At 54.6% G+C, this 18228-nt stretch overlaps 1 protein-coding gene across 5 annotated transcripts in view; it reads right to left on the reverse strand.

The window, feature by feature from the left end:
- ELF4 (E74 like ETS transcription factor 4) overlaps window positions 1–18228 on the reverse strand; it is a 41191-nt gene continuing 22963 nt past the window's right edge. For 2 of the 5 annotated variants that reach the window (XM_045994608.1, XM_045994609.1), the window contains exons 2-9: window positions 13967–14249; window positions 9580–9751; window positions 9059–9151; window positions 7530–7721; window positions 6566–6649; window positions 6297–6489; window positions 5326–5703; window positions 1–4455 (exon numbers count right to left, since the gene is read on the reverse strand). In XM_045994608.1, coding sequence (XP_045850564.1) covers window positions 3654–4455; window positions 5326–5703; window positions 6297–6489; window positions 6566–6649; window positions 7530–7721; window positions 9059–9151; window positions 9580–9751; window positions 13967–14038 — 1986 coding nt within the window. In that variant the 5' untranslated portion in view covers window positions 14039–14249 and the 3' untranslated portion in view covers window positions 1–3653. Of the gene's footprint in view, window positions 4456–5325; window positions 5704–6296; window positions 6490–6565; window positions 6650–7529; window positions 7722–9058; window positions 9152–9579; window positions 9752–13966; window positions 14250–15465; window positions 15741–18228 lie in introns of those variants that run through there. The other 3 variants (XM_045994612.1, XM_045994611.1, XM_045994610.1) reach the window with 3 other exon arrangements.

Consider the following 18228-nt stretch of genomic DNA (forward strand, 5'->3'; position numbering starts at 1 on the left):
TAAACATTTATTGAGCACCTACTGTGTGCCAGGCACTGGGCTAGGCGCTGGGGATACATCAGTGACTAACACACAGTCCCTGTCCTTGAGGAGCTCACAGTCTATTGGAGGGGCAACATACATAAACACATAGCTAAAGAGCTACCATGTGCCAAGTGCTACAATGAGAGGTATACACGAAGTGCTGTGGGAGCCCAGAGAAGGAGTAACACAGCGGGTGCTGGGGGGTGAGGAGAGTGTCTCCTGACTCCATTACACCATGGCAGAGGCAAGGATGTTGCTGCCATGCGACTCTGGTGAAAATGAACCTGTCTCCTGAGGGTCTCCGCCAGCCCTCTCCCATAACTAGATCAGCACAGGTGAGTTGACCAGATTAGCTAACTTAACACTTTGAATTAGGAAAAGAAACTGGACAGGGAAGTTTCTTTAGGGGCAGGGAATGTTCAAAGTAGTAACAAGTCTCAGGGGCAAGGCTAGGGGGTGGGGATGGGGGTACCATGAGGGCACTGAACCAGGGAGGGCTGGCCCTGGGCAGTGAAGCACCTGGGGTGAGTGCCTGTGCAGAGGGGAGGTCAGAGGTCACCAGCCTCAGACTTTAGTCCCCATCTCTCCACCAGCTCAATCAGTAATATTCGCTGGTGCTCACTAGGTGCTTCGCACTGTGCCCTGCTCTGAGGGTGCTATGGCCCCCCACCCCTCAGAAGGGAACACACTAACTGGGGAGACACATAGGTCAAGTCACTGAAGATTTAAGTAACAGTTTGTGATTATAACAGAGAAGATGTCACAGGCTGTTCGCGATCAGTTGCCCAAAGAGTGGCAATTGCTGCGAATTTAGAACGAACTCATCTAAGGGTAGGCTGGTGTGGGGAAGCAGCTTCCACACATCAAGACTTACGGATGGATTCGATTTAATCGGTACTAACAGGGGGCGTGGAGCACTCTGGCTGAGCAGAACCAAGTAAAGCAAAACCACAGAAACTTCAAAGAGGCAAGCTCGAAGGGCCAGCAAATCCCTGTGACTGGAGCTATCCTTCAGGGGTCAGGGAAACAAAGTGAGAGACAACTGGGAAGTCAGCTGGGACCTCCTGGGGAAGGGCCTTGCCAGGTCAAGGCCTTGGGACCTCACTCTTGGGAATTACAACCTGAGCCCCCCAAGTGCTCCCTCCTCCCTCCTCTAGGATCCCTGGCTGGCCTGGAGATTCAGCAAATACAGGGTTGGTGCTCAGCTGCCCAGAACAGATCGGAGGCTCAGTATTCTGAGGATCACCCCTACCTACAGGCAATGAGGGTCACTGAAGGGTTTTTAGCAGAGAAAGAACAGAACGGGTGCTGGCAGATCGGAGGGAATGAGACAGGTCACACTGTGGTGTGTGTTGATGTGTCTGGGAGGGCAGTGAGCTCTGGTAAGTCTGAGTTAGGCTGGAGGCCCCGGGAATGTGGAAGAAAGGCTAGATTTCAGAGACGTGGCAAACGGCCTGGACTTCAGAAGATGGGGGAGGGGACCGGGTCAAAGGAAGGCAGCCATCAGATGGCTCTGAAATGTCAAGCTTAGGAGGTCAGGAAAATGGTGGCATAATGAACAGAAATAGGCAAGTCATGACAGCTTTTTGTTTGTTTTTTTGAGGGGAAAGGTTTTGTGTGTGTGTGTGTGTGTAAAGACTTTAAAATTCATGTTTTAAAAATCCCTGTTTGCTAGAGGGGCTGTCTTTGAGGCATGACAGGCATCTGGATGGAAATGTCCAGCCATCTGCTAGAAATGTAAGCAGGAGCTGCCCCCCTCGACTTCAGACCCGTCCCCAAAGAGCCAAGCCAGAGCCAGAAGACCGGAGGAGAGCCTTTGGGGGGGCACGCCCACAATTAGAGCGGCAGGTGTGGGGCCGCAGCTGGAGGGGGTGGGAAGTAGTGTCATGAGCTGCCAGGGCTCTCGGGGACTGAGAACTATGAAGAAGACATTTGATGTCAGATAAGGGTATCAGTGACCTTCAGATGATGAGTTCTGTGAAATTGGGGGTGGGCGGGGGGCAAGGCCACCCCCTAACCCACGCAGCGCCTTTGTGCAAATTTTTTTTAAGGCGACTCTTTTGCGGGATGTTTCACTTTCCATCATCAGGAATTTGTCATAATAAACGGATTAGATTAGAAAAAAGCATTTTAATGCCAAGTGCTGGAGATGTGTAATAAATACACCTGCACACCCTTAAATGGTTCTTTCCAGAGAGAGAAGGGGACAAGAACAAGAAGAGAGTGGGAAAGAACACAGGAGGCTTGGCAGCGACCAGGGGAGGTAGTTAGTTCAAGTGGACGGTTTTCTACTGAGGACATAGCCAAGGGCCTGGGCACTGATTCACATTAACCAAATTCACCAGATAACAGAATTGTTTCTGAGGCTGACACATTCTTAGCTCTTAGGCTTGCCCCCAAATTTGGCTGGAGAGAGGCAAGCTAATTCAAAGAAGGGGAAGGAGGAACGAAGCCGTTCACTTAGGAGAGGATGGGTTGAAACGTCCTCAGAAAGAGGGAAGATGTAAGCAGGGGACCAGGCAGAGATAGAAGTGCCATGCAGGCTCACATCCGCTGGCTGTCTTCTTGGTGTAGAGTCAGGGCTAGGTGTGGGAGCTGGCGATGAGGGCCAACGGTCCACTCGAGGTCTGCAGTAGCCATCGTGGGGAGGGGGGTTGGCAAACCTACAAGGTGAGCAGAAGGCAGGCTGGGCAGCGGGCACGCCTGGGCAGGAGGGGAGGCAGCCTCGGTGTCCGCTGCTCCACGACTAGCCCAGCCACGCCGGACAGCAGGGAGACACTGGGGCAAAACTAATGAAGAGGATCCCCGGGTCGCAGGGGGTGGGTAGGCCAGTATGCCAGCGAAGACTGGTATTACAGCCCAGGCCCTTGCCACAAACATTCAGTTAAGCCAGCCCTGCGTGGAGACTTCGTATCTGGATCCGACCCTGTCCCTTTGAACTCCGTCTTCCCCAGCACACACGTCCATCGAAACCCTCCTCCCCTGGATCTGCTCCAGCTCTGTGACATCTCTCCCAGTCTGGGGCATCCAGCCTGTACCCCATAGTCTCAGGGCAACTGAATGGTTTGTCCAAAGGGAACTAGAGAATGCTTTCCCTTAAGAAAAAAAACCCACCATCTCTGCAGCTGACCCAGAGACACACACCCTTGAGGACCTCACAGCTACACCCCCATCCTCCCCAAAGAAACAGAGATACAGACCCACGAGTACACACAAATACGTACAGAGATATTCACATATGGGATAGGAAACTCCCCATGGAGGGAACACAGACGGCGAAACAGCCCCACGAAAGGACTCTCCCCGCAGAGCCCCTGCATCGGCCCCAGCCACAGACTTCTCCAGAGGTTTTTTTCTCCCTCCATCACCCGGTCAGCCCATTACCCTGACAAGAGCATATCCCCTAGTGCTCTTGAAGGCCACGGTCTGATGCCAGGGATGCTCAAACTGGGCATGGTGTGGCCACGGTGACACCGGGCAGGGGTCGGGGACAGGGTATCCGGTGTACTGAGATCCCACCGAAAAGTAAGGGCAGGTGTCCTGCTTCAGTCAGTCTCTGCTAGAGGAAGTCCATATGAAAATGATGCTCAACTCGGCCTGGTGAGGCACGCTTCCCCCAGCCCGTTCATCTATATGTCATGGGGCTCCATCTTGATAAGAGAAGTGGGATTGAATGGGGAGAAGGGGGCAGGGGTTGGGGATCTGGTCAGCAGGCTCCCAGAGGTGGTCACACTAGGCTCAGCCATAAACAGGGACCCTGAGCCTGAGGAGAGCTCAAGTTCAGCCACTGGAGTCAGCCCAACAGTGGGGCGGCTGGGAGAAGAGAAAGTCTGGTTCCCCAGAAGGCTCGGATTGTGGGAACCCCTTGAAACCACCTGGGTGGGAAGTGGCTGAAGGTGAGCCCGATCCCTCAGGAGCTCCCTCAGGGTCTCTTCGGGAACCAGCAGCCCCTCCATCGGGGCCCCAGTCACCATGCCCTGCACATACGAGGAGGGCCTCAGCGGCCCCTCCTTGACCCCAGAGGCTGCGGTGGCACCGGAAGTCCTGATGAAGGCAGCGATGACAGTCCCGGGGGGCTGAGGGCTGGGCCCGGCCGGTCCAGCCCCTGCTACAGAGGATGGCACCGGGTTGGTCGGAAGGTTAGCCCCAGCCAGAAGTTGGGGGAGACCACTGAGAATCAGTGGAGCCCCTGGTGCCGCCACCTGACTTTCTTGGAAACTGGCGTTCAGGGGGAAAGAGGCCTGCAAAGTGAAGGTGTCCTTGAAGGTCGAAGCCGGCGGAACGCTCTGAAGAACGAGCTGTGTGGAAGCAGCACTGGCAGGAGGCCCACTGGTCAGCACTGTGGTCAGTGGGATGGTCTGCAGGGTCAAGGCGGAGCCCGACCCCACTGGGGCCACTCCCAGGTGGATGTTGCCGGGCACCGAAGAAGCACTGAGAAGAAAGAGAAAACAGGTTTGGTCAAGGCAGGAGGCATCTCCCAGCGAGCTAGGGAGGAGGGCGCAGGAGGGACGGAGCTGGCTGGAGGTGTCCTCTTTGTTGCTGCATCAGCGAACGTCCACTGAGCACTTAGTAGAGGTCAGGAATCAGCCCAAAGGACCGACATGTGGTACTTCCCTCCATCTTCCGAACAGCCCACGCACTGAGTAAGATTAATAATCTGATTTTGCAGCTTGAGGAAATGGGAGCACAGAGAGGTTAGGTAACATGCCCTAGACCACACAGCTAGTCGCAGGCACCCACATCTAGGCCGTCTGACACCAGAGCTCCTGCTCCTCACCACCCCTCAGAAGGGCACCTCCCCGGCGCCGGCCCACTGAGTGCCACACACACAGAGCTCAAACCCAGCCTTCTCAGGGAAAATGTGGAGACACTTCACCTGGACAAGCAGCAGCAAGAGCTTTCCAGGGGGGCCTGGAGGGCCTGAGGGAAGCACAACAGGCATCTCTGTCACGTTCTCCGTTGCCACTTTTCTGCAGTGGAGGGGGCTTGGGGAGATGGGCCCTGACATGGAGGGCTCTGGTGACAGTTGGGGGAGCACTCTGAGATAACCGGAACCCCCCCAGCTGGTGACAGACGCCACACAGATCAAGGGCTGGTTTTGCCATTATTCTGGTGTGCAACCGTGGCCAAGTCACTTTTCCTCTCTTGACCAACAAGGACTCCACTGGCTTCCCAGGGATTCTGCGAGGTTGCCGTGAGACTGGAGATACAGCAGAACTCAGCAAGAGGTTGAGAGCACCCCCGCCCCCCCCCGGACACGAGGTACGCCGGGAAGACATGTAACGACTCTGCGGCCCTTACCTCACGGCTTTGGTGAGTCTGGCCTGGCTCTCTGGGAGAGAGGCCAGCGCAGTGGAGGTAGTGGGGATCTCCTCATCCGCAGACAGTCCCAATTCCAGATTCGCAGACGGCGGTAAGCCAACGTTCTGAACCTTGGGCTTCTCCCAGGAAAGGCCTCCCTTGCCCTGGGGAGCAGCTCTAGCCGAGACCCTGGAGCTGGCTCGTCGGGTGGTACTGGTGGAGGAGGTGGACGGAGCGGAGGCCTGAGGGGAGGCCGCCGTGACTTCAGTTCTCTCCTCGTCGTCTTCGATCACCACTAGGTCCTTGGGCATCTCCTTAAACTGGTACACCAGCCTCTGCCCTTCCACTTTGGCAAGGATGCCTCTTTGGTAGTAATATCTGGGGGACAAGGGGCAGGGCGTGGGGAGTCAGGCAGGCACACACCGCCCTCCGGGGCAGGGCGAGCGGGCAGTGGAGGCTGGCCTGACAGCCAGATGCGAGTCTCAGGTCAAGGGAAGGGGTAAGGCCAACTCTTGGACTTGGAAGGCTTTTATGAAATTTCTGAGACACCCCCACCCTGAGGATATGAAGGGCCATGAAAAGTGGCTTCAAATGCTAGCCCCGCCCTGCTTTGGGGCAAAGGATAAGGGGGGAGTGAAGGATGGGAGGGGATGGCTGGTGGGGAGCTCAGCTGACTCCCAGCCTGCAAGACCAATGACGGGTAACTCAGGTCTGGCTCCCTAGGTCTCTGGCTAGCAGAATGCCCTTCATGGGCATGGGAGGCCCCAAAAGGTTCTTCTCTATAAAAAGAGAAAAAGCTACGATTGAGCTCTAAGAGGGAGGGGATTGTACCTCCCAGAAGGTGCCTGGGGACGGGCTTAGGGGCAAGCAGAACCAAGCATCAGCAGACCCTAAAGCAGGAAGGACGTCTTGAAGGAGAAGAGCTTGGTAAAGCCCCCAGGGCAGGGACTCAGCGCCCCAGCAGCTCCTACCTCAGTGCCCGCCCCATCGTCTCGTAGTTCATGTCAGGCTTGTTCTTCTGCTTCCCCCACAGCTTGGACACAGCTTTGGAGTCCACCAGCTTAAAGATGCCCTTCTCTCGCTGGGTCCACTTGATGTACTTCGGGCAGGTGTTCCTGTCCTGCAGAAGCGCGAGGAGGAACTCCCACAGGTAGATGGTGCTGCCTGCAGAGGGCCAGGTGGTGAGGAGCCACCCGGGCACCCTGACCCCCTTCCCACCTGGCCTGACTCCCAACCCTACCTTTGCCATCCTTCGATTTCTTCCGTATGGGGATGCTGGGGTCAGTGACCGGTGAGGTACTGCGGTTGCCCTTTGTCTTCCGGACTGTGAGGGGAAGGGGGGGAGCAGGATGAGGCTGAGACCACATGGAGGGCTCCAGGGCAGGCTCCCGAATGGGGTGCCACCGCGGATAACGAAGAACCAGGTCACCGGGGCCAGAGGCCCAGGATCGCTCTCTGCAACCACAGCCTGCGGGTTCCCGCGCCTGCCCAGTATCCTGCTGGGGCCCCAGAGATGCACCAGAACTCTACTGCCCGAGTGGCAGTAAGTGTAGTGCTGACGAATGAGTCACCTTTCGACGAAACCAACCCGCCTGGCCTGATTTTGGAAAGGAGACGGCAGCCTAAAGGTGCAGCTGTCATGCAGGTAAGCGTGACACTGGGGTTCGGGTCACCACAGTGACAAAACAGTATCAGGCAGTCCTTGCCTGAGTAAATCAATAACACTGGGGGCTTGGGAAAGCCCAAAGTCCTCTCGCACAAGCTCCACAAGGTCTGAGGAGGAAGATAAGCACACTGCATGAGGCATCTTTTACAGGCAGAGGGCCCCAGATGGCCAGGGACTGGCCAAGGGGCCAAGCCCGGTACCCGAACACCAGACTAGGAGGCAACCCATTTGGGATCTTTGGCATTTCTGCATGAGTTTACACATAAGCTGGGCTGACAGGAGCAGCGTGGGAAACGTCATGCTTTGGGCAGGCCAACCAATGAGGCCAGGCTGTACGGAAGGGAGGACTTTTCACCCATCCCTGTCACACCAAAGAGCTGTCCTCTGAATGTGTCTATGAGCCTTGACCCACTCACCCCGGACAGTCTCACTGACCTGCCCCCTCCTACTGCACCCCCCTGAAGACAGACAGACAGACAGACACACACACACACACACACACACACATACACACACACTTTCTCTCTCTCTCTCTTACTTCTCTTCTTTGATTTTCCAGTCTTCTTGGCACTTTCCTCTCTGGCGACCTTCTCCTCTAGGCAGTGCCCCTCCTGGTCATCAGTGTCACCTGCCCCGTTCAGGGCATCAGGCTCAGAGACAGGAAACAGATAGTTGGGCAGAGTGGCAGCTGGAGCAGGGTCCGAGTCCGGAAGCATTTCGGAGGTGCTGACTGCAAGGAGAAAGGCCTGAGGTGCCTGAGGCCCAGTGCGGGGCAGGAGTGTGGTCTCCCGGCACGTCAGAGGATGAGGGGCTCCCGGGGAGGACGGAAGAGCTGGCCCCCACGGCCCCAGATACAGGATACACCTGAAAATGCCTCACGTGTCTCACACCACAAGGAGAGGAAACATCTGTGGGGTTGTGGGCATGAGCTGACCCCAATCACGGCTGCCACATTTACAGCCCACTGCCGGGAGTGGGGAAGTTCCAGGTAACACCCAGGGTAAAGGGCCACCTTGATTTCGTCATTCACTTGTTTTACAACGGGAAGGCGCCTCAGGTATCATTTAGCCCAATCCTCCGCTTTCCCGATAAGGAAACTGAGATCCAGAGATGCCGGGGCATGTGTCCAAGGTCACACAGCAAGCTGCTGCCTGGCACGTGGAGGCATGCAGTAAGTATTTGTTGAAGCCTGAGTGCCCGTTAGTGACAGGGAAAGGAACAGAAGTGCCGGGACTCTTAACTGGCAGCTTCAGGCTTTCTTTCCCCAACGGGATCCCAGCACCTCCTCAGGATGGGCAGTTGGGGCCAGAAGTCCTCCTGTCCATGAGTCAGGCAAAGGCCTGAGGGGGAGCTAGGCTAGGAGCCTGTCCTGGGGGACTTCTCGGGAGGCGGAGGGGTGAGCTCCACGCCTGGCACATTTCTAAATCAGCCACACCCTGCACAGTCTTCCTGGGGGCCCTGGCAAGAGAGCAGAGGGGACCGAAGTCACCCTGGCCGATAGTACTCAGCCTTAAAAAGGAATTTCTGACATATGCTACAACATGGACAGACCCTGATGACATGCCAAATGAAATAAGCCAGTCCCCAAAGACCACTACTGTGACTCCACTCCTGTCTCCTTTAAGGTCCCTATAGTAAGTAGTTCGATTCATAGCGACAAAGAGTAGAGTGGTGGCTGCCAGGGGCTGAGGGGAGGGGAGAACAGGGAGTGAGTATTTAATGGGCACAGAGTTTCAGTTTTGCAGGATGGAAGGTTCTGGAGATGGATGATGGTGATGGCTGCCCAACAATACAAACGGACACTGAGAAATGGTGAAGGTAGTCAATTTTATGTTATGTGTATTTTACCACAATTTAAAAATTTGAAAAGGAAACTCCCCCTGGCTACCGTTTCCCTGTCTCCAGTGCTCCCTGCCCCCACCCGCATTCCTGCCCCAGCTCAAGAGCCTGTTTACGCAGCCATCAGTGGCTGTGGGCACATGTGCTTGCGAATCCAGTGCATGGAGGTGCTATTTTCAAAGGGCATTTTTTGTTGCCTTGAGTTAAGGCACCAGAGTTCACACTTACAGATCTGCTTCTCATCCAGGATGTCGTTGGGAGCCTCGACATTGAGCAAGACTTCAGTGGCTGACACGGTTTGTGAGGTTGCTTCATTGTCATCTGGTTCCAGGTTCCATGGTGCGGGGTGCAGGGTGGGCAGAAAGCAAGCTCTCTCAGTGCTCAGGGCCGGCGCAGAGAGCTCATCAGGTCCAGCCCAGAGAACAGTGCTAACTAGCTGAGGGGCCTGGGAGGCTAGCGCATCGCCTACTGTAACTCCCCACCTTTTCTCAACACTCACCCCAGCCAGTCCCCCCTCCACTCTTCCACGTCCCGCTCCCTCTCGGAAGACCACGGATCCATTTGGATGGTTTCCTCCTCTATGAAGTGGTACGACCTTTTGCTTGTCCTAACGACCCTATCGAATTCCCCACTTTTTGGGGCTCTGCCCTTGCTCTGTGGGGTCACTGAAAGCCACTGTGGGCTACTGCAGTCCCTGAAGACAGAAGCCCTTTCTCTTCCACACTCCCCTGCCCAGGAAGGAAACAAACCTGTCAGCAAAATACTGCCCTCCAGGATCTGATCCTGCGCCATGCACAAGGTCCCGTCCGTTATGATGCCATTGTGAACGTCGTCCAGCTCCAGTCCTGAGTACAGATGGAGTAATTCGGGGTAGGGCACCTGCTCCACGATCACAGCTGGGAACACCGAGGGGTCTTCTAGCTATGGACAAGAGAGGGATCTGGTTTAAAGCTCACCTGCCTCTGCCAGGAAGCCCTCCCTACCAAAATCTGGCCTTTCTTACAATTCCTCATTCTTGGAGCCCCCAGGGCTGTCCTTGGTATGGGATGGCATTGCTCTGAGTCTGACCTCCCTAGGTGAGACTTTGAGTAGCTTCTTGATTAACAGAGATGGGGTAGCTCTGCACCACCTGCACTCAGTCAGGGGCAGACAGTTTTAATTGGTTGTAGTTCTGGATTAATCCATGGCGAAGGTTAGCGCTCAGTCTATGAGAATTGTTAGGCTCCTTCGCAGGCCAGTGGCAAAGGATTAGTCAATGGTGAGGGTGAGGGGCTCAGCCTACAGTCAGAGTTCGGTATCCAGGGTTAGGGGCTCTGACTGTGCACCTCTGAAGGTTCAGTCTCTGGCAATGAAGACGCAAGAACAGAGGCATTACAGAGGTGGGAGGTTAGGGCCCAGCCCCTGTCTGGATGGGGAAGAGGGTTCTAATTTCCAGCTTGATTCACTGGGTACACGGGGACACTGCTCATGTGGAGGAGGAGGGTTGTGGAGAAAGAGAAGAGGGACAGTGTCTGCATATGGTAGGTTTGAGGTACCTTTGAGATATTTAACATGGAGATACCTATCAATGAGTCAAAAATATGTGTCCAAGAGCTCAAAAGGGTGGACACGAAATCCCCTCGAGTGGATACAATGAGCAGGATGAGAATTTGACCCCCGGAGGACATAGTTGTTCTCAAATCAAACAAAGTTAAGTGAAAAAGGGGTGTGATTGGGGCGACTGGGTGACTCAGTCGGTTGGGTGTTTGACTCTTGATTTCAGCGTGGGTACTAACCTCAGGGTTGTGGGATAGGGCTCCTGTGTAGGGCTCTATGCTCATGAGGTTATCTCTCTCTCCATCTCCCTCTCCCTCTGCTCCTCCCCCTGCTCGTGCTGTCTTTTTTAAAGTAAATAGCTAATTAATAAATACATAAAAGCAAGCTTCTTTTAAAAATGTATTATGGGTGCCTGGGTGGCTTAGTTGGTTAAACGGCTGTCTTCAGCTCCGTTCATGATCTCAGGATCCTGGGATTGGGCCCCATGTCCCCATATTGGGCTCTCTGCTCAGTGGGGAGCCTGCTTCTTTCTCTCCCTCTGCTGCTCCCCCTGCTTGTGCTCTCTCGCTCGTGCTCTCTCTCTCAAATGAATAAAATCTTCTTTTTTAAAAAAGGACTGTGGTTGCAACTATCTTTTTAAAAAAGATTTATTTATTCGGGGCGCCTGGGTGGCTCAGTGGGTTAGGCCTCTGCCTTCGGCTCAGGTCATAATCTCAGGGTCCTGGGATTGAGCCCCACATCGGGCTCTCTGCTCAAGCTCCTCTCACTCTCTCTGCCTGCCTCTCTGCCTACTTGTGATCTCTGTCAAATAAATAAATAAAAATCTTTTAAAAAATATTTATTTATTCATTTATTTGAGAGACAGAGACTGCATGTGAGCAAGCATGAGTGGTCGGGGGAGGCAGGGAGGGAGAAGCAGACTCTCTACTCAGCAGTCAGCCCAATGCAGGACTTGACCCCAGGACCCCAGGATCATGACCTGAGCCAAAGGCAGACGCTTAACTGACTGAGTCACCCAAGCACCCTGCAACTCTTTTTTTAGAAATTATGTATATGAAGAATTATAACAAATGTTTATAAGAATTCTATTTTGATTGCAGGACTTTGGTTGACTTTTCCCCCTTTCTTTCAAATTTTCTGTATTTTCCAAATTTTCTTTTATGGGGCTTTTAATTCTTTTTTCATGAAGAAGAATGAGAATGTTCAGTTCTGCCTAATGCTCTTGAAGGATGCAGAAAAATAAAAATTAATTAAATGCCATTGGGTTCGGCCACTGAACAGTCACCCTGGCTGGAGCCCTTTCAGGGGACACAGTACGACGGATCTCAGAGAGGAAGGGTTGAGGCCATGGAGTTGAGAGCTGTCTGTCCAATATGGTGCCCACTAGGCATGGGTGACTATTTAAATGTGAATCTAAAACTTTTTAAGATTAAAAGTCCAGTTCTTCAGTTGCGTTGGCCATAGTTCAAGTGCTCTCATAGCCTCTTGTGCCTAGTGGTCCTGTACTGGACAGGACAAATACAGAACACTTCTAATATGTCAGGAAATTCCATTGGATTGTCCTGATCTAGAGCCAGATGACCTGGATTTGAAACCAAGCTCTGCTACTTTAGCAGTGGGACCTTGGGCAAGCTACCTAATCTTGCTGGGCATCGGTTTCCTCATTTATAAAACTGGGGGGGGCAGGTAAACAGATCAATGCACATAAAGCGTATAGAACGGGCCTGGTGCAGAGTCGGCTCTCATTAAGTGTCTGAGGTATCAGGGACTTCGAGGAGACTAGTAATGCTTTTATTTCTTAACCTGGATGGTGAGTTCATGGATGTTCATTTTATAATTATTCATATATATATATGTATACATATACATAAATACATATGATTTATACACTTTTTCGTATTAATGACACATCTTTCAATACAAATGGTTTCCTTAAAAAGGGAGAGAAAGGAGGTGAGAACGTAAGCACAGAGGGTGGAGACCATGCTGATGAACAGTAAGGAGTTAAGAAGGTGGTTTTTTGAAGGAGGTAGGTAGAAGGGAGAGTGTTTTAGGGCTGGGAGGCCTGAAGATGTTCTGGGTTGAGGAGAAATGTCTGGAAGGTCTGAAGGACTTAAGAGAGAGACACTGGAGGTGACCAAGGGTTTGAGGTCTTGGAGGCAGGAGAGAAGAGATTAAGTACGGGTAGGAGATACCACTGGAAGGAAGAGGGACACTTCTTTGTCCCGGGTCAGCAGTGGGAAGGAAACAGAAACAGTGATGTCATCAGTAAAAGGGAGAAGGGAGGGAAACAGAGGGTGCCCCTGGCTCTGAGTTTCTCTGTGAATTGGAGCAGAAGCTGTCTGCTGAGAGTGGAGAGGCAGGTGTGGGATCAGGAGGGAAGAAGAGCCTCCATGAAGAACAGTGACAGTTGCTGAGCAGACCAGAAAAGGCAAAAAAATGACTAATAGTATGGGGAACCCCACTGTGGTTAGATTCTTCTCCCCTTCTCTTCCCATGGTGCCTTCCACCAGGCTTGGCACACCACAGGTGTTGGGTTAAGAGAGCAACTTTAGGTGAAGACCCAGCGGCACAGAAAGTACACAATGTGCTCAGAGCCCACTAGGGGGCAGCCTTGGGTAGGCCGCTAGAGGTCAGATAAAGTATTCTGTCCTCATGGAGGATTCAGCACAGAGAGCATCAGTATTAGGCTGGGTGTCCTTACAAATAATTCAACTGGATCTCCTCTCGTGAAGATGGGAAGACGGCAGCCAGATAGGGCAGGGGACAGGACTTGCCCACGTGATACTGTGGCAGCCCAACTGGGATCAGAAACCAGGATTCCTGACTCTTAATCTTCTGTTCCTTCTACCGTAGTTGGCTGTCTCTTCTCCAGATTGTGGAAGGACAGGAGTGTAGGGTCGCAATGGGTGTGCCAAGACACCATCCAGTGGGTACAGCCAAGTGCACGGAAAGCATGCTCTCTCGGCCCCAGTACAGAGCAAGATATGGAGCGGTGCGGCCCCAAGTGCTGCAAATCTGTCCTCCTTTTCACCTTTCCCCCACCAGAGAACTGCATTTCCAGATCTGCATCCTCAGATTGAGGCTGAAAAGATGGATGTGGAAGGGCCCATCAACCAGGCTAGAGACATGAGTCTGAAGGGGCCGGGGGTTGGTCTTTGCCTTGTGGGGCCACCTGGGAGAGCTGATGCTCGCTATGTGGCTGTCCCGGCAGCTTTCTCACTGTGACACTGCAGGTGACGGGAAGGGGGTAGGCATGTGCATGAGGGTCCGTGTGCACCTGTGCGTTCAGCCCGCATTGCTGACCGGCTGACAGCCTAGCCGCTGTGTTTTGCAGCTGTACGGCTGGCTTGGTGACAGCAGGTGCCCCGTGACTGCACATGGAATGACCACCCAGGGACTACTGACAGGCCGCACGAGGGACGAGCGGGTGCACTGTTTGGCTGGCACGGAGACCCCACGGCCTGGACCTAGTAGGTGCTTGATCAGTACTTGTTGGCTGGCTAGTAGGGGGTGCTGCCTGGCTTGCTCTCTGCCGGCCTGTCTGTGTCTGTCTGATCATCTGCCTGGCCGACAGGGCTGTGTTCTCTGGGGCCATACCTGGTGGATATCATCCATCCCGTTGCTTGCAAACTCAAAGATCAGGTCACTGGGCTGCAAGGTAATGGCCATACTGTCTTCTCAGAGAGCTGACAGCAGGACTCACAGGGCCCTCTGGAGCTGCGGGGGTGTTCTTGACCAGGAGATGCTATTCAGGTACCTTGGAACTTAGAGCCTCTATCCCGAGCCACAGTAAAATAAGGGGTGTAGAGAGCTGGAGTAGGCGGTGGCCTATGCCAGGTTCAAGGCTGCATGCTAAGGCTGGGCCAACCACGGGAGTGACCTAGGGAGAAGGGAGAGACAGGGGCAATGAGTAAGGCACTTTCCTGGACGTCTAGCCAACAGCCAGACTGCCAAAAGGGGAGGATGATGGGAGAAGAAAGGAAGCAGGTTAAAAAAAAAAAAGGCAGGAAAAAAAGGAAGTTAACTGAGTTGCATCCAGTGGGAAGTGGCCGAGCCTCAGTGTGGGTCTGTCAATATCGTCCACACCTGAGCTGGCCGTGAAGACACACAGCCTCCTTCTGTGTTTTCTCCTGCCTCCTCAGAGGTGACAGATAGAGGGACTCTGGGCTCTCTCCACCCTGAAGATTAATCCCCAGGGTGTGGCCACAGGGGAAATCAGGGCACTCCATCCGTCCCTATAGATGGGACAGTAGCATGAAGAATTCTTAAAATTCCCTTGGCTCAGGAAGAATCTTGTGAGGGAGGCTGTGGGTTAGGGACACATGGGTGTACCAGGTGCTCTTCCAGACTCTGCCTGGCTCCCTCTACCTTGGAACTGGCGGCCACTTGGCTCCGAAGGGCAGAGTCTGTAGAGGAAGAAGCGTCTCACTGTGGGGTGTTATGCCGGCAGGGCCAGCGCAGGTCTGACCCTGCTCCAGGGGTGGGGACTCTCAGAATTAGCCACGCCCCCCAGAGAGCCCTGAGACAGAGGGGATGGGTGGGTCATAGGCCCTGGGCACTTATCCCGCCACCCCGCCACCACTGCCCCCCGCTGGAGAGGATGGCTTCTGTGCCTTGTGTGGGTTCACGCTCTTGCCTCAGCTTTGCTTTCAGTTTCAAGACTGAACTGTCACCCTGGGAACTTGAGAAGAGCCTCAGCTCGGGGAGGGGCCCACAGAGCCTTCCTCATCCTCCAGGGTTGGCTCAGCCCCCCTCCCCTTTTCCAGGAAACCTGTCTGGTGCAGCGCACACATCTCCCCTGTCCCCCGTGAGGCACTGACAGCATGCCCCCTAGACACTCGCCGGGGCGCCTGGGGCCTCCAGCTGTTTGCTGTGGCGGACCGTGCCTACCTCCCGAAGCCTAGCTCCCACTCCCACAGCCCTCCTGCCAGCCTGCTCCACTCCTCTCCTTTCGATCACTGGGCCTGCCACCCCCGGGTACCACAGCTTTGGCCCTTAGGGTTGTTTTTAATGGTCTCCTCGTGTGTGCGGACACGGGGTGGGTCCACGAATAGCCTGGTTCAACCACGAACGCCTGAAGAACTCGGTCCACGCACCACAGCAGGAGTGACACGTTTGAGTCCTAGCTCCTTGACACACCTTCCCCTCCAGGTCTGGCAGTGCCAGGGTGGCAAAGCCTTCTTCTCCTGGCCCGGAAAGAAATGAGGAACTTCAGAGAGGGGGAAAAGGGGAGGAAAGGGAGGAGGACCACGGGTGACCTCTCTGATGACCGCTCTCCCCCACAGGAGACACCCAGGCCTCTCCCACTTCCTTTCCGTTAGCCCACAGGGCTGGCTCCGCCCGCTCCCCACCCCCACCCTCACCCCCGCACCTTTCCACCGGCCCCCCAACACCAAACTTCAAGAAGTCTCTCCGCTCAACCTGTCAGGTCTGAGTTTCCCTTTGGGTGAATGAGACAGCCCTGCCAGGACGAAGAGGAGGCCCTGGGGAAAACGCGGTCTGGCCCGAGTTCCACCCCTCCCGCCCCAGCCTACCCCCACCGGGCCCTGCCTGTGACCCAGTCTCCTGTGGCCCGCCTGAGAAGCCTCGCAGGGCCATTTATGCTTGGAAGGTCTGTCTCCTCTAGCCAAAGCGCCCCTAGGCCCGCATTCCGCAGCTCCCCGCCCTCCCTCAGGCCCTCCCTCCCTCAGGCCCGCAGGCTGTCTGCCCCCAGGAAGCATTCTCATACTAATCAAATGAAAGGGATCACTTTCACCTAATCCCACTTTGTCTAAACACGAAACTCTGGTGTCTGCCCCCTCTCCCCCCCCCCCCCAACGACGTCATTCCGTCCTTCTGAGGCAGCCCTTCTCTCCAGGTTTGCTCATCTCCGGCTTGTTTTCACAGATCAGCATTTCAGGTTGGCGAGTTCACTGGTGCTCTCTGCCTACGGACCTTCCGTGCACCTTCCTGACCTCCCCCATGAGGCAGTGGCTTCCTTGAAGACAAGGACAACTGTGCTGGTCATCAGCAAAACGTTAGCACCCCACACTGTGCTTCGCCTGTAGCAGACACTCGATTTATGTTTGCAGAACAAACACATGAATGAACTAATGAACGAACGAACGAATGAATGAATGCTGCTGGTCAGCCAGTACCGGTGAGGTGTATTTTCTGGGCAAGAAGTATAATCCACGTGGGGCACTTGCGTGGCTCAGTCAGTTAGGCATCTGACTCTTGATTTCAGCGCAGGTCACTATCTCAGGGCTGTGAGGTTAAGTCCTGCCCGCAGGCACCGTGCTCAGCAGGGAGTCTGCTTTAAGATTCCCTCTCTCCCTCTCCCTCTGCCTCTCCCCCTCCTTCCCTCTCTAAAAAACGTATATCCACGTATACATGGGTTGTGGGGTGGGTGTTGTATGCCCTGTGTGTGTGTGTTACAGCTGTGTAGTTTTGCACTGTAATTTATGATGGGAGTTGTCACTGTGGGTGTGCAAACACACCACAGATTTACTTGTGTGCAGTGTGTGCTCGTGTGCCCCAAGCGTGGGGATGTGTGCACGAGGGCCTGTGTGTGTCAAAGGGCTGCCCTGGTCAGGCCAGCAGCGCCACAAAACTCCGTCGTGGGCTCCTCCTCCTCCTCCACGCCTGCCTTCGTGAGAAGAAGAAGGACAGAGCCGAGCTGGTGCTGGCTCTAGCAACCTGCGGTGAGGGGGGCTGGGACGGGCTGCCACTGCTGCTCCCCACTACCTGGGCCACCGAAAAGCCCAAATCCTATGCTTCCCAGGAAGAAAAATGCGTCAGCCACAGAATATGGAGGTGGTGGAGGAGAGAAGGCAGCCCCGCACCGAACTGGGTGAAATCCTTGGCCATCGGTGCAGAGAGCTTTGCAATAGCAGAAGAGACTAATCCGACTGCATTCTTTAAGTGTCCGTCCACACATCTAAGCATCTAAATTCAGGACCTGGTTGGTGCGGGTTCTGCTGACCCAGGGTTGGGGGCATTGCTAGGCTGCTGCTCCCAGGACCCAAGGCTGAGCCTGGTGTCCTGTTCTGTCCAAAGCTCTAGCCTCCAGCTGGGGGGGGAGGAAGTTGCTGTCCTATGTTTTTGGCCAAGGCTAAGAAAACTCCCATCCCAGCCCCACCATGGAACCTTCCAGTCCAGAAAGTTTTGCCCCTCCCCCCTCAGATGTTTGAGGATTTGAAAGTGAGAGGTGGGGAGAGGCTCATTTGCATGTTCACTCACTCTCCCCGGCAGAGGAGTGAACTACCCCCCCCCCCACTAAGTCCCTCAAAATAACCTCCCTCTCCCAGGAACCTGAAACCAAAAAAACCACCACCACAGAAGGCCCGCCCTGCTGGAGGCCAGAGAGGCCCACACCAGGGGCACTCCTCCCTAGTGTCCTCACAGACATGCTGAGACACAGCTTCAGTGGCCTAGAGCCCCGGACACTGCCTTGATGGTGAGCTGGGTGCTAGGTGGGTACACACAGACACTCGGTTCAAGTCACAGACGGTTCTGGGAAGTTCCCTACCCGCCCCATCCCTGTACAGATCACAGCTGGCTCCAGTCAGAGTAGGCTCCCAGGGTGGCAAGAGCTCCACTCCCTTCACTCCCCTGGAGGCTACAGCAGGATCCCTGGCTCCCAGGGCCTGTCCTACTTGCACTGAAAGCACAGCGTCTGGAGAGCAGATGGCCCCTGACACCATGTGTGAGCGAATGCGTGCCACAGGAGGGAGCAAGCAAGCAACACAAATGCACACCTCGGGCTCACTGTGGTTCTGACTGCATTTCAAAACCAAAATAGCCAAATAGAAGTGGTTTGGGCTGCTCCTGCGTCATCACAGCTGGGCCCCCTTCAGATGTACAGACCCTTTCTGGGG

Source organism: Meles meles, chromosome X (assembly GCF_922984935.1).
Source record: "Meles meles chromosome X, mMelMel3.1 paternal haplotype, whole genome shotgun sequence".
Taxonomy (NCBI): domain Eukaryota; kingdom Metazoa; phylum Chordata; class Mammalia; order Carnivora; family Mustelidae; genus Meles; species Meles meles.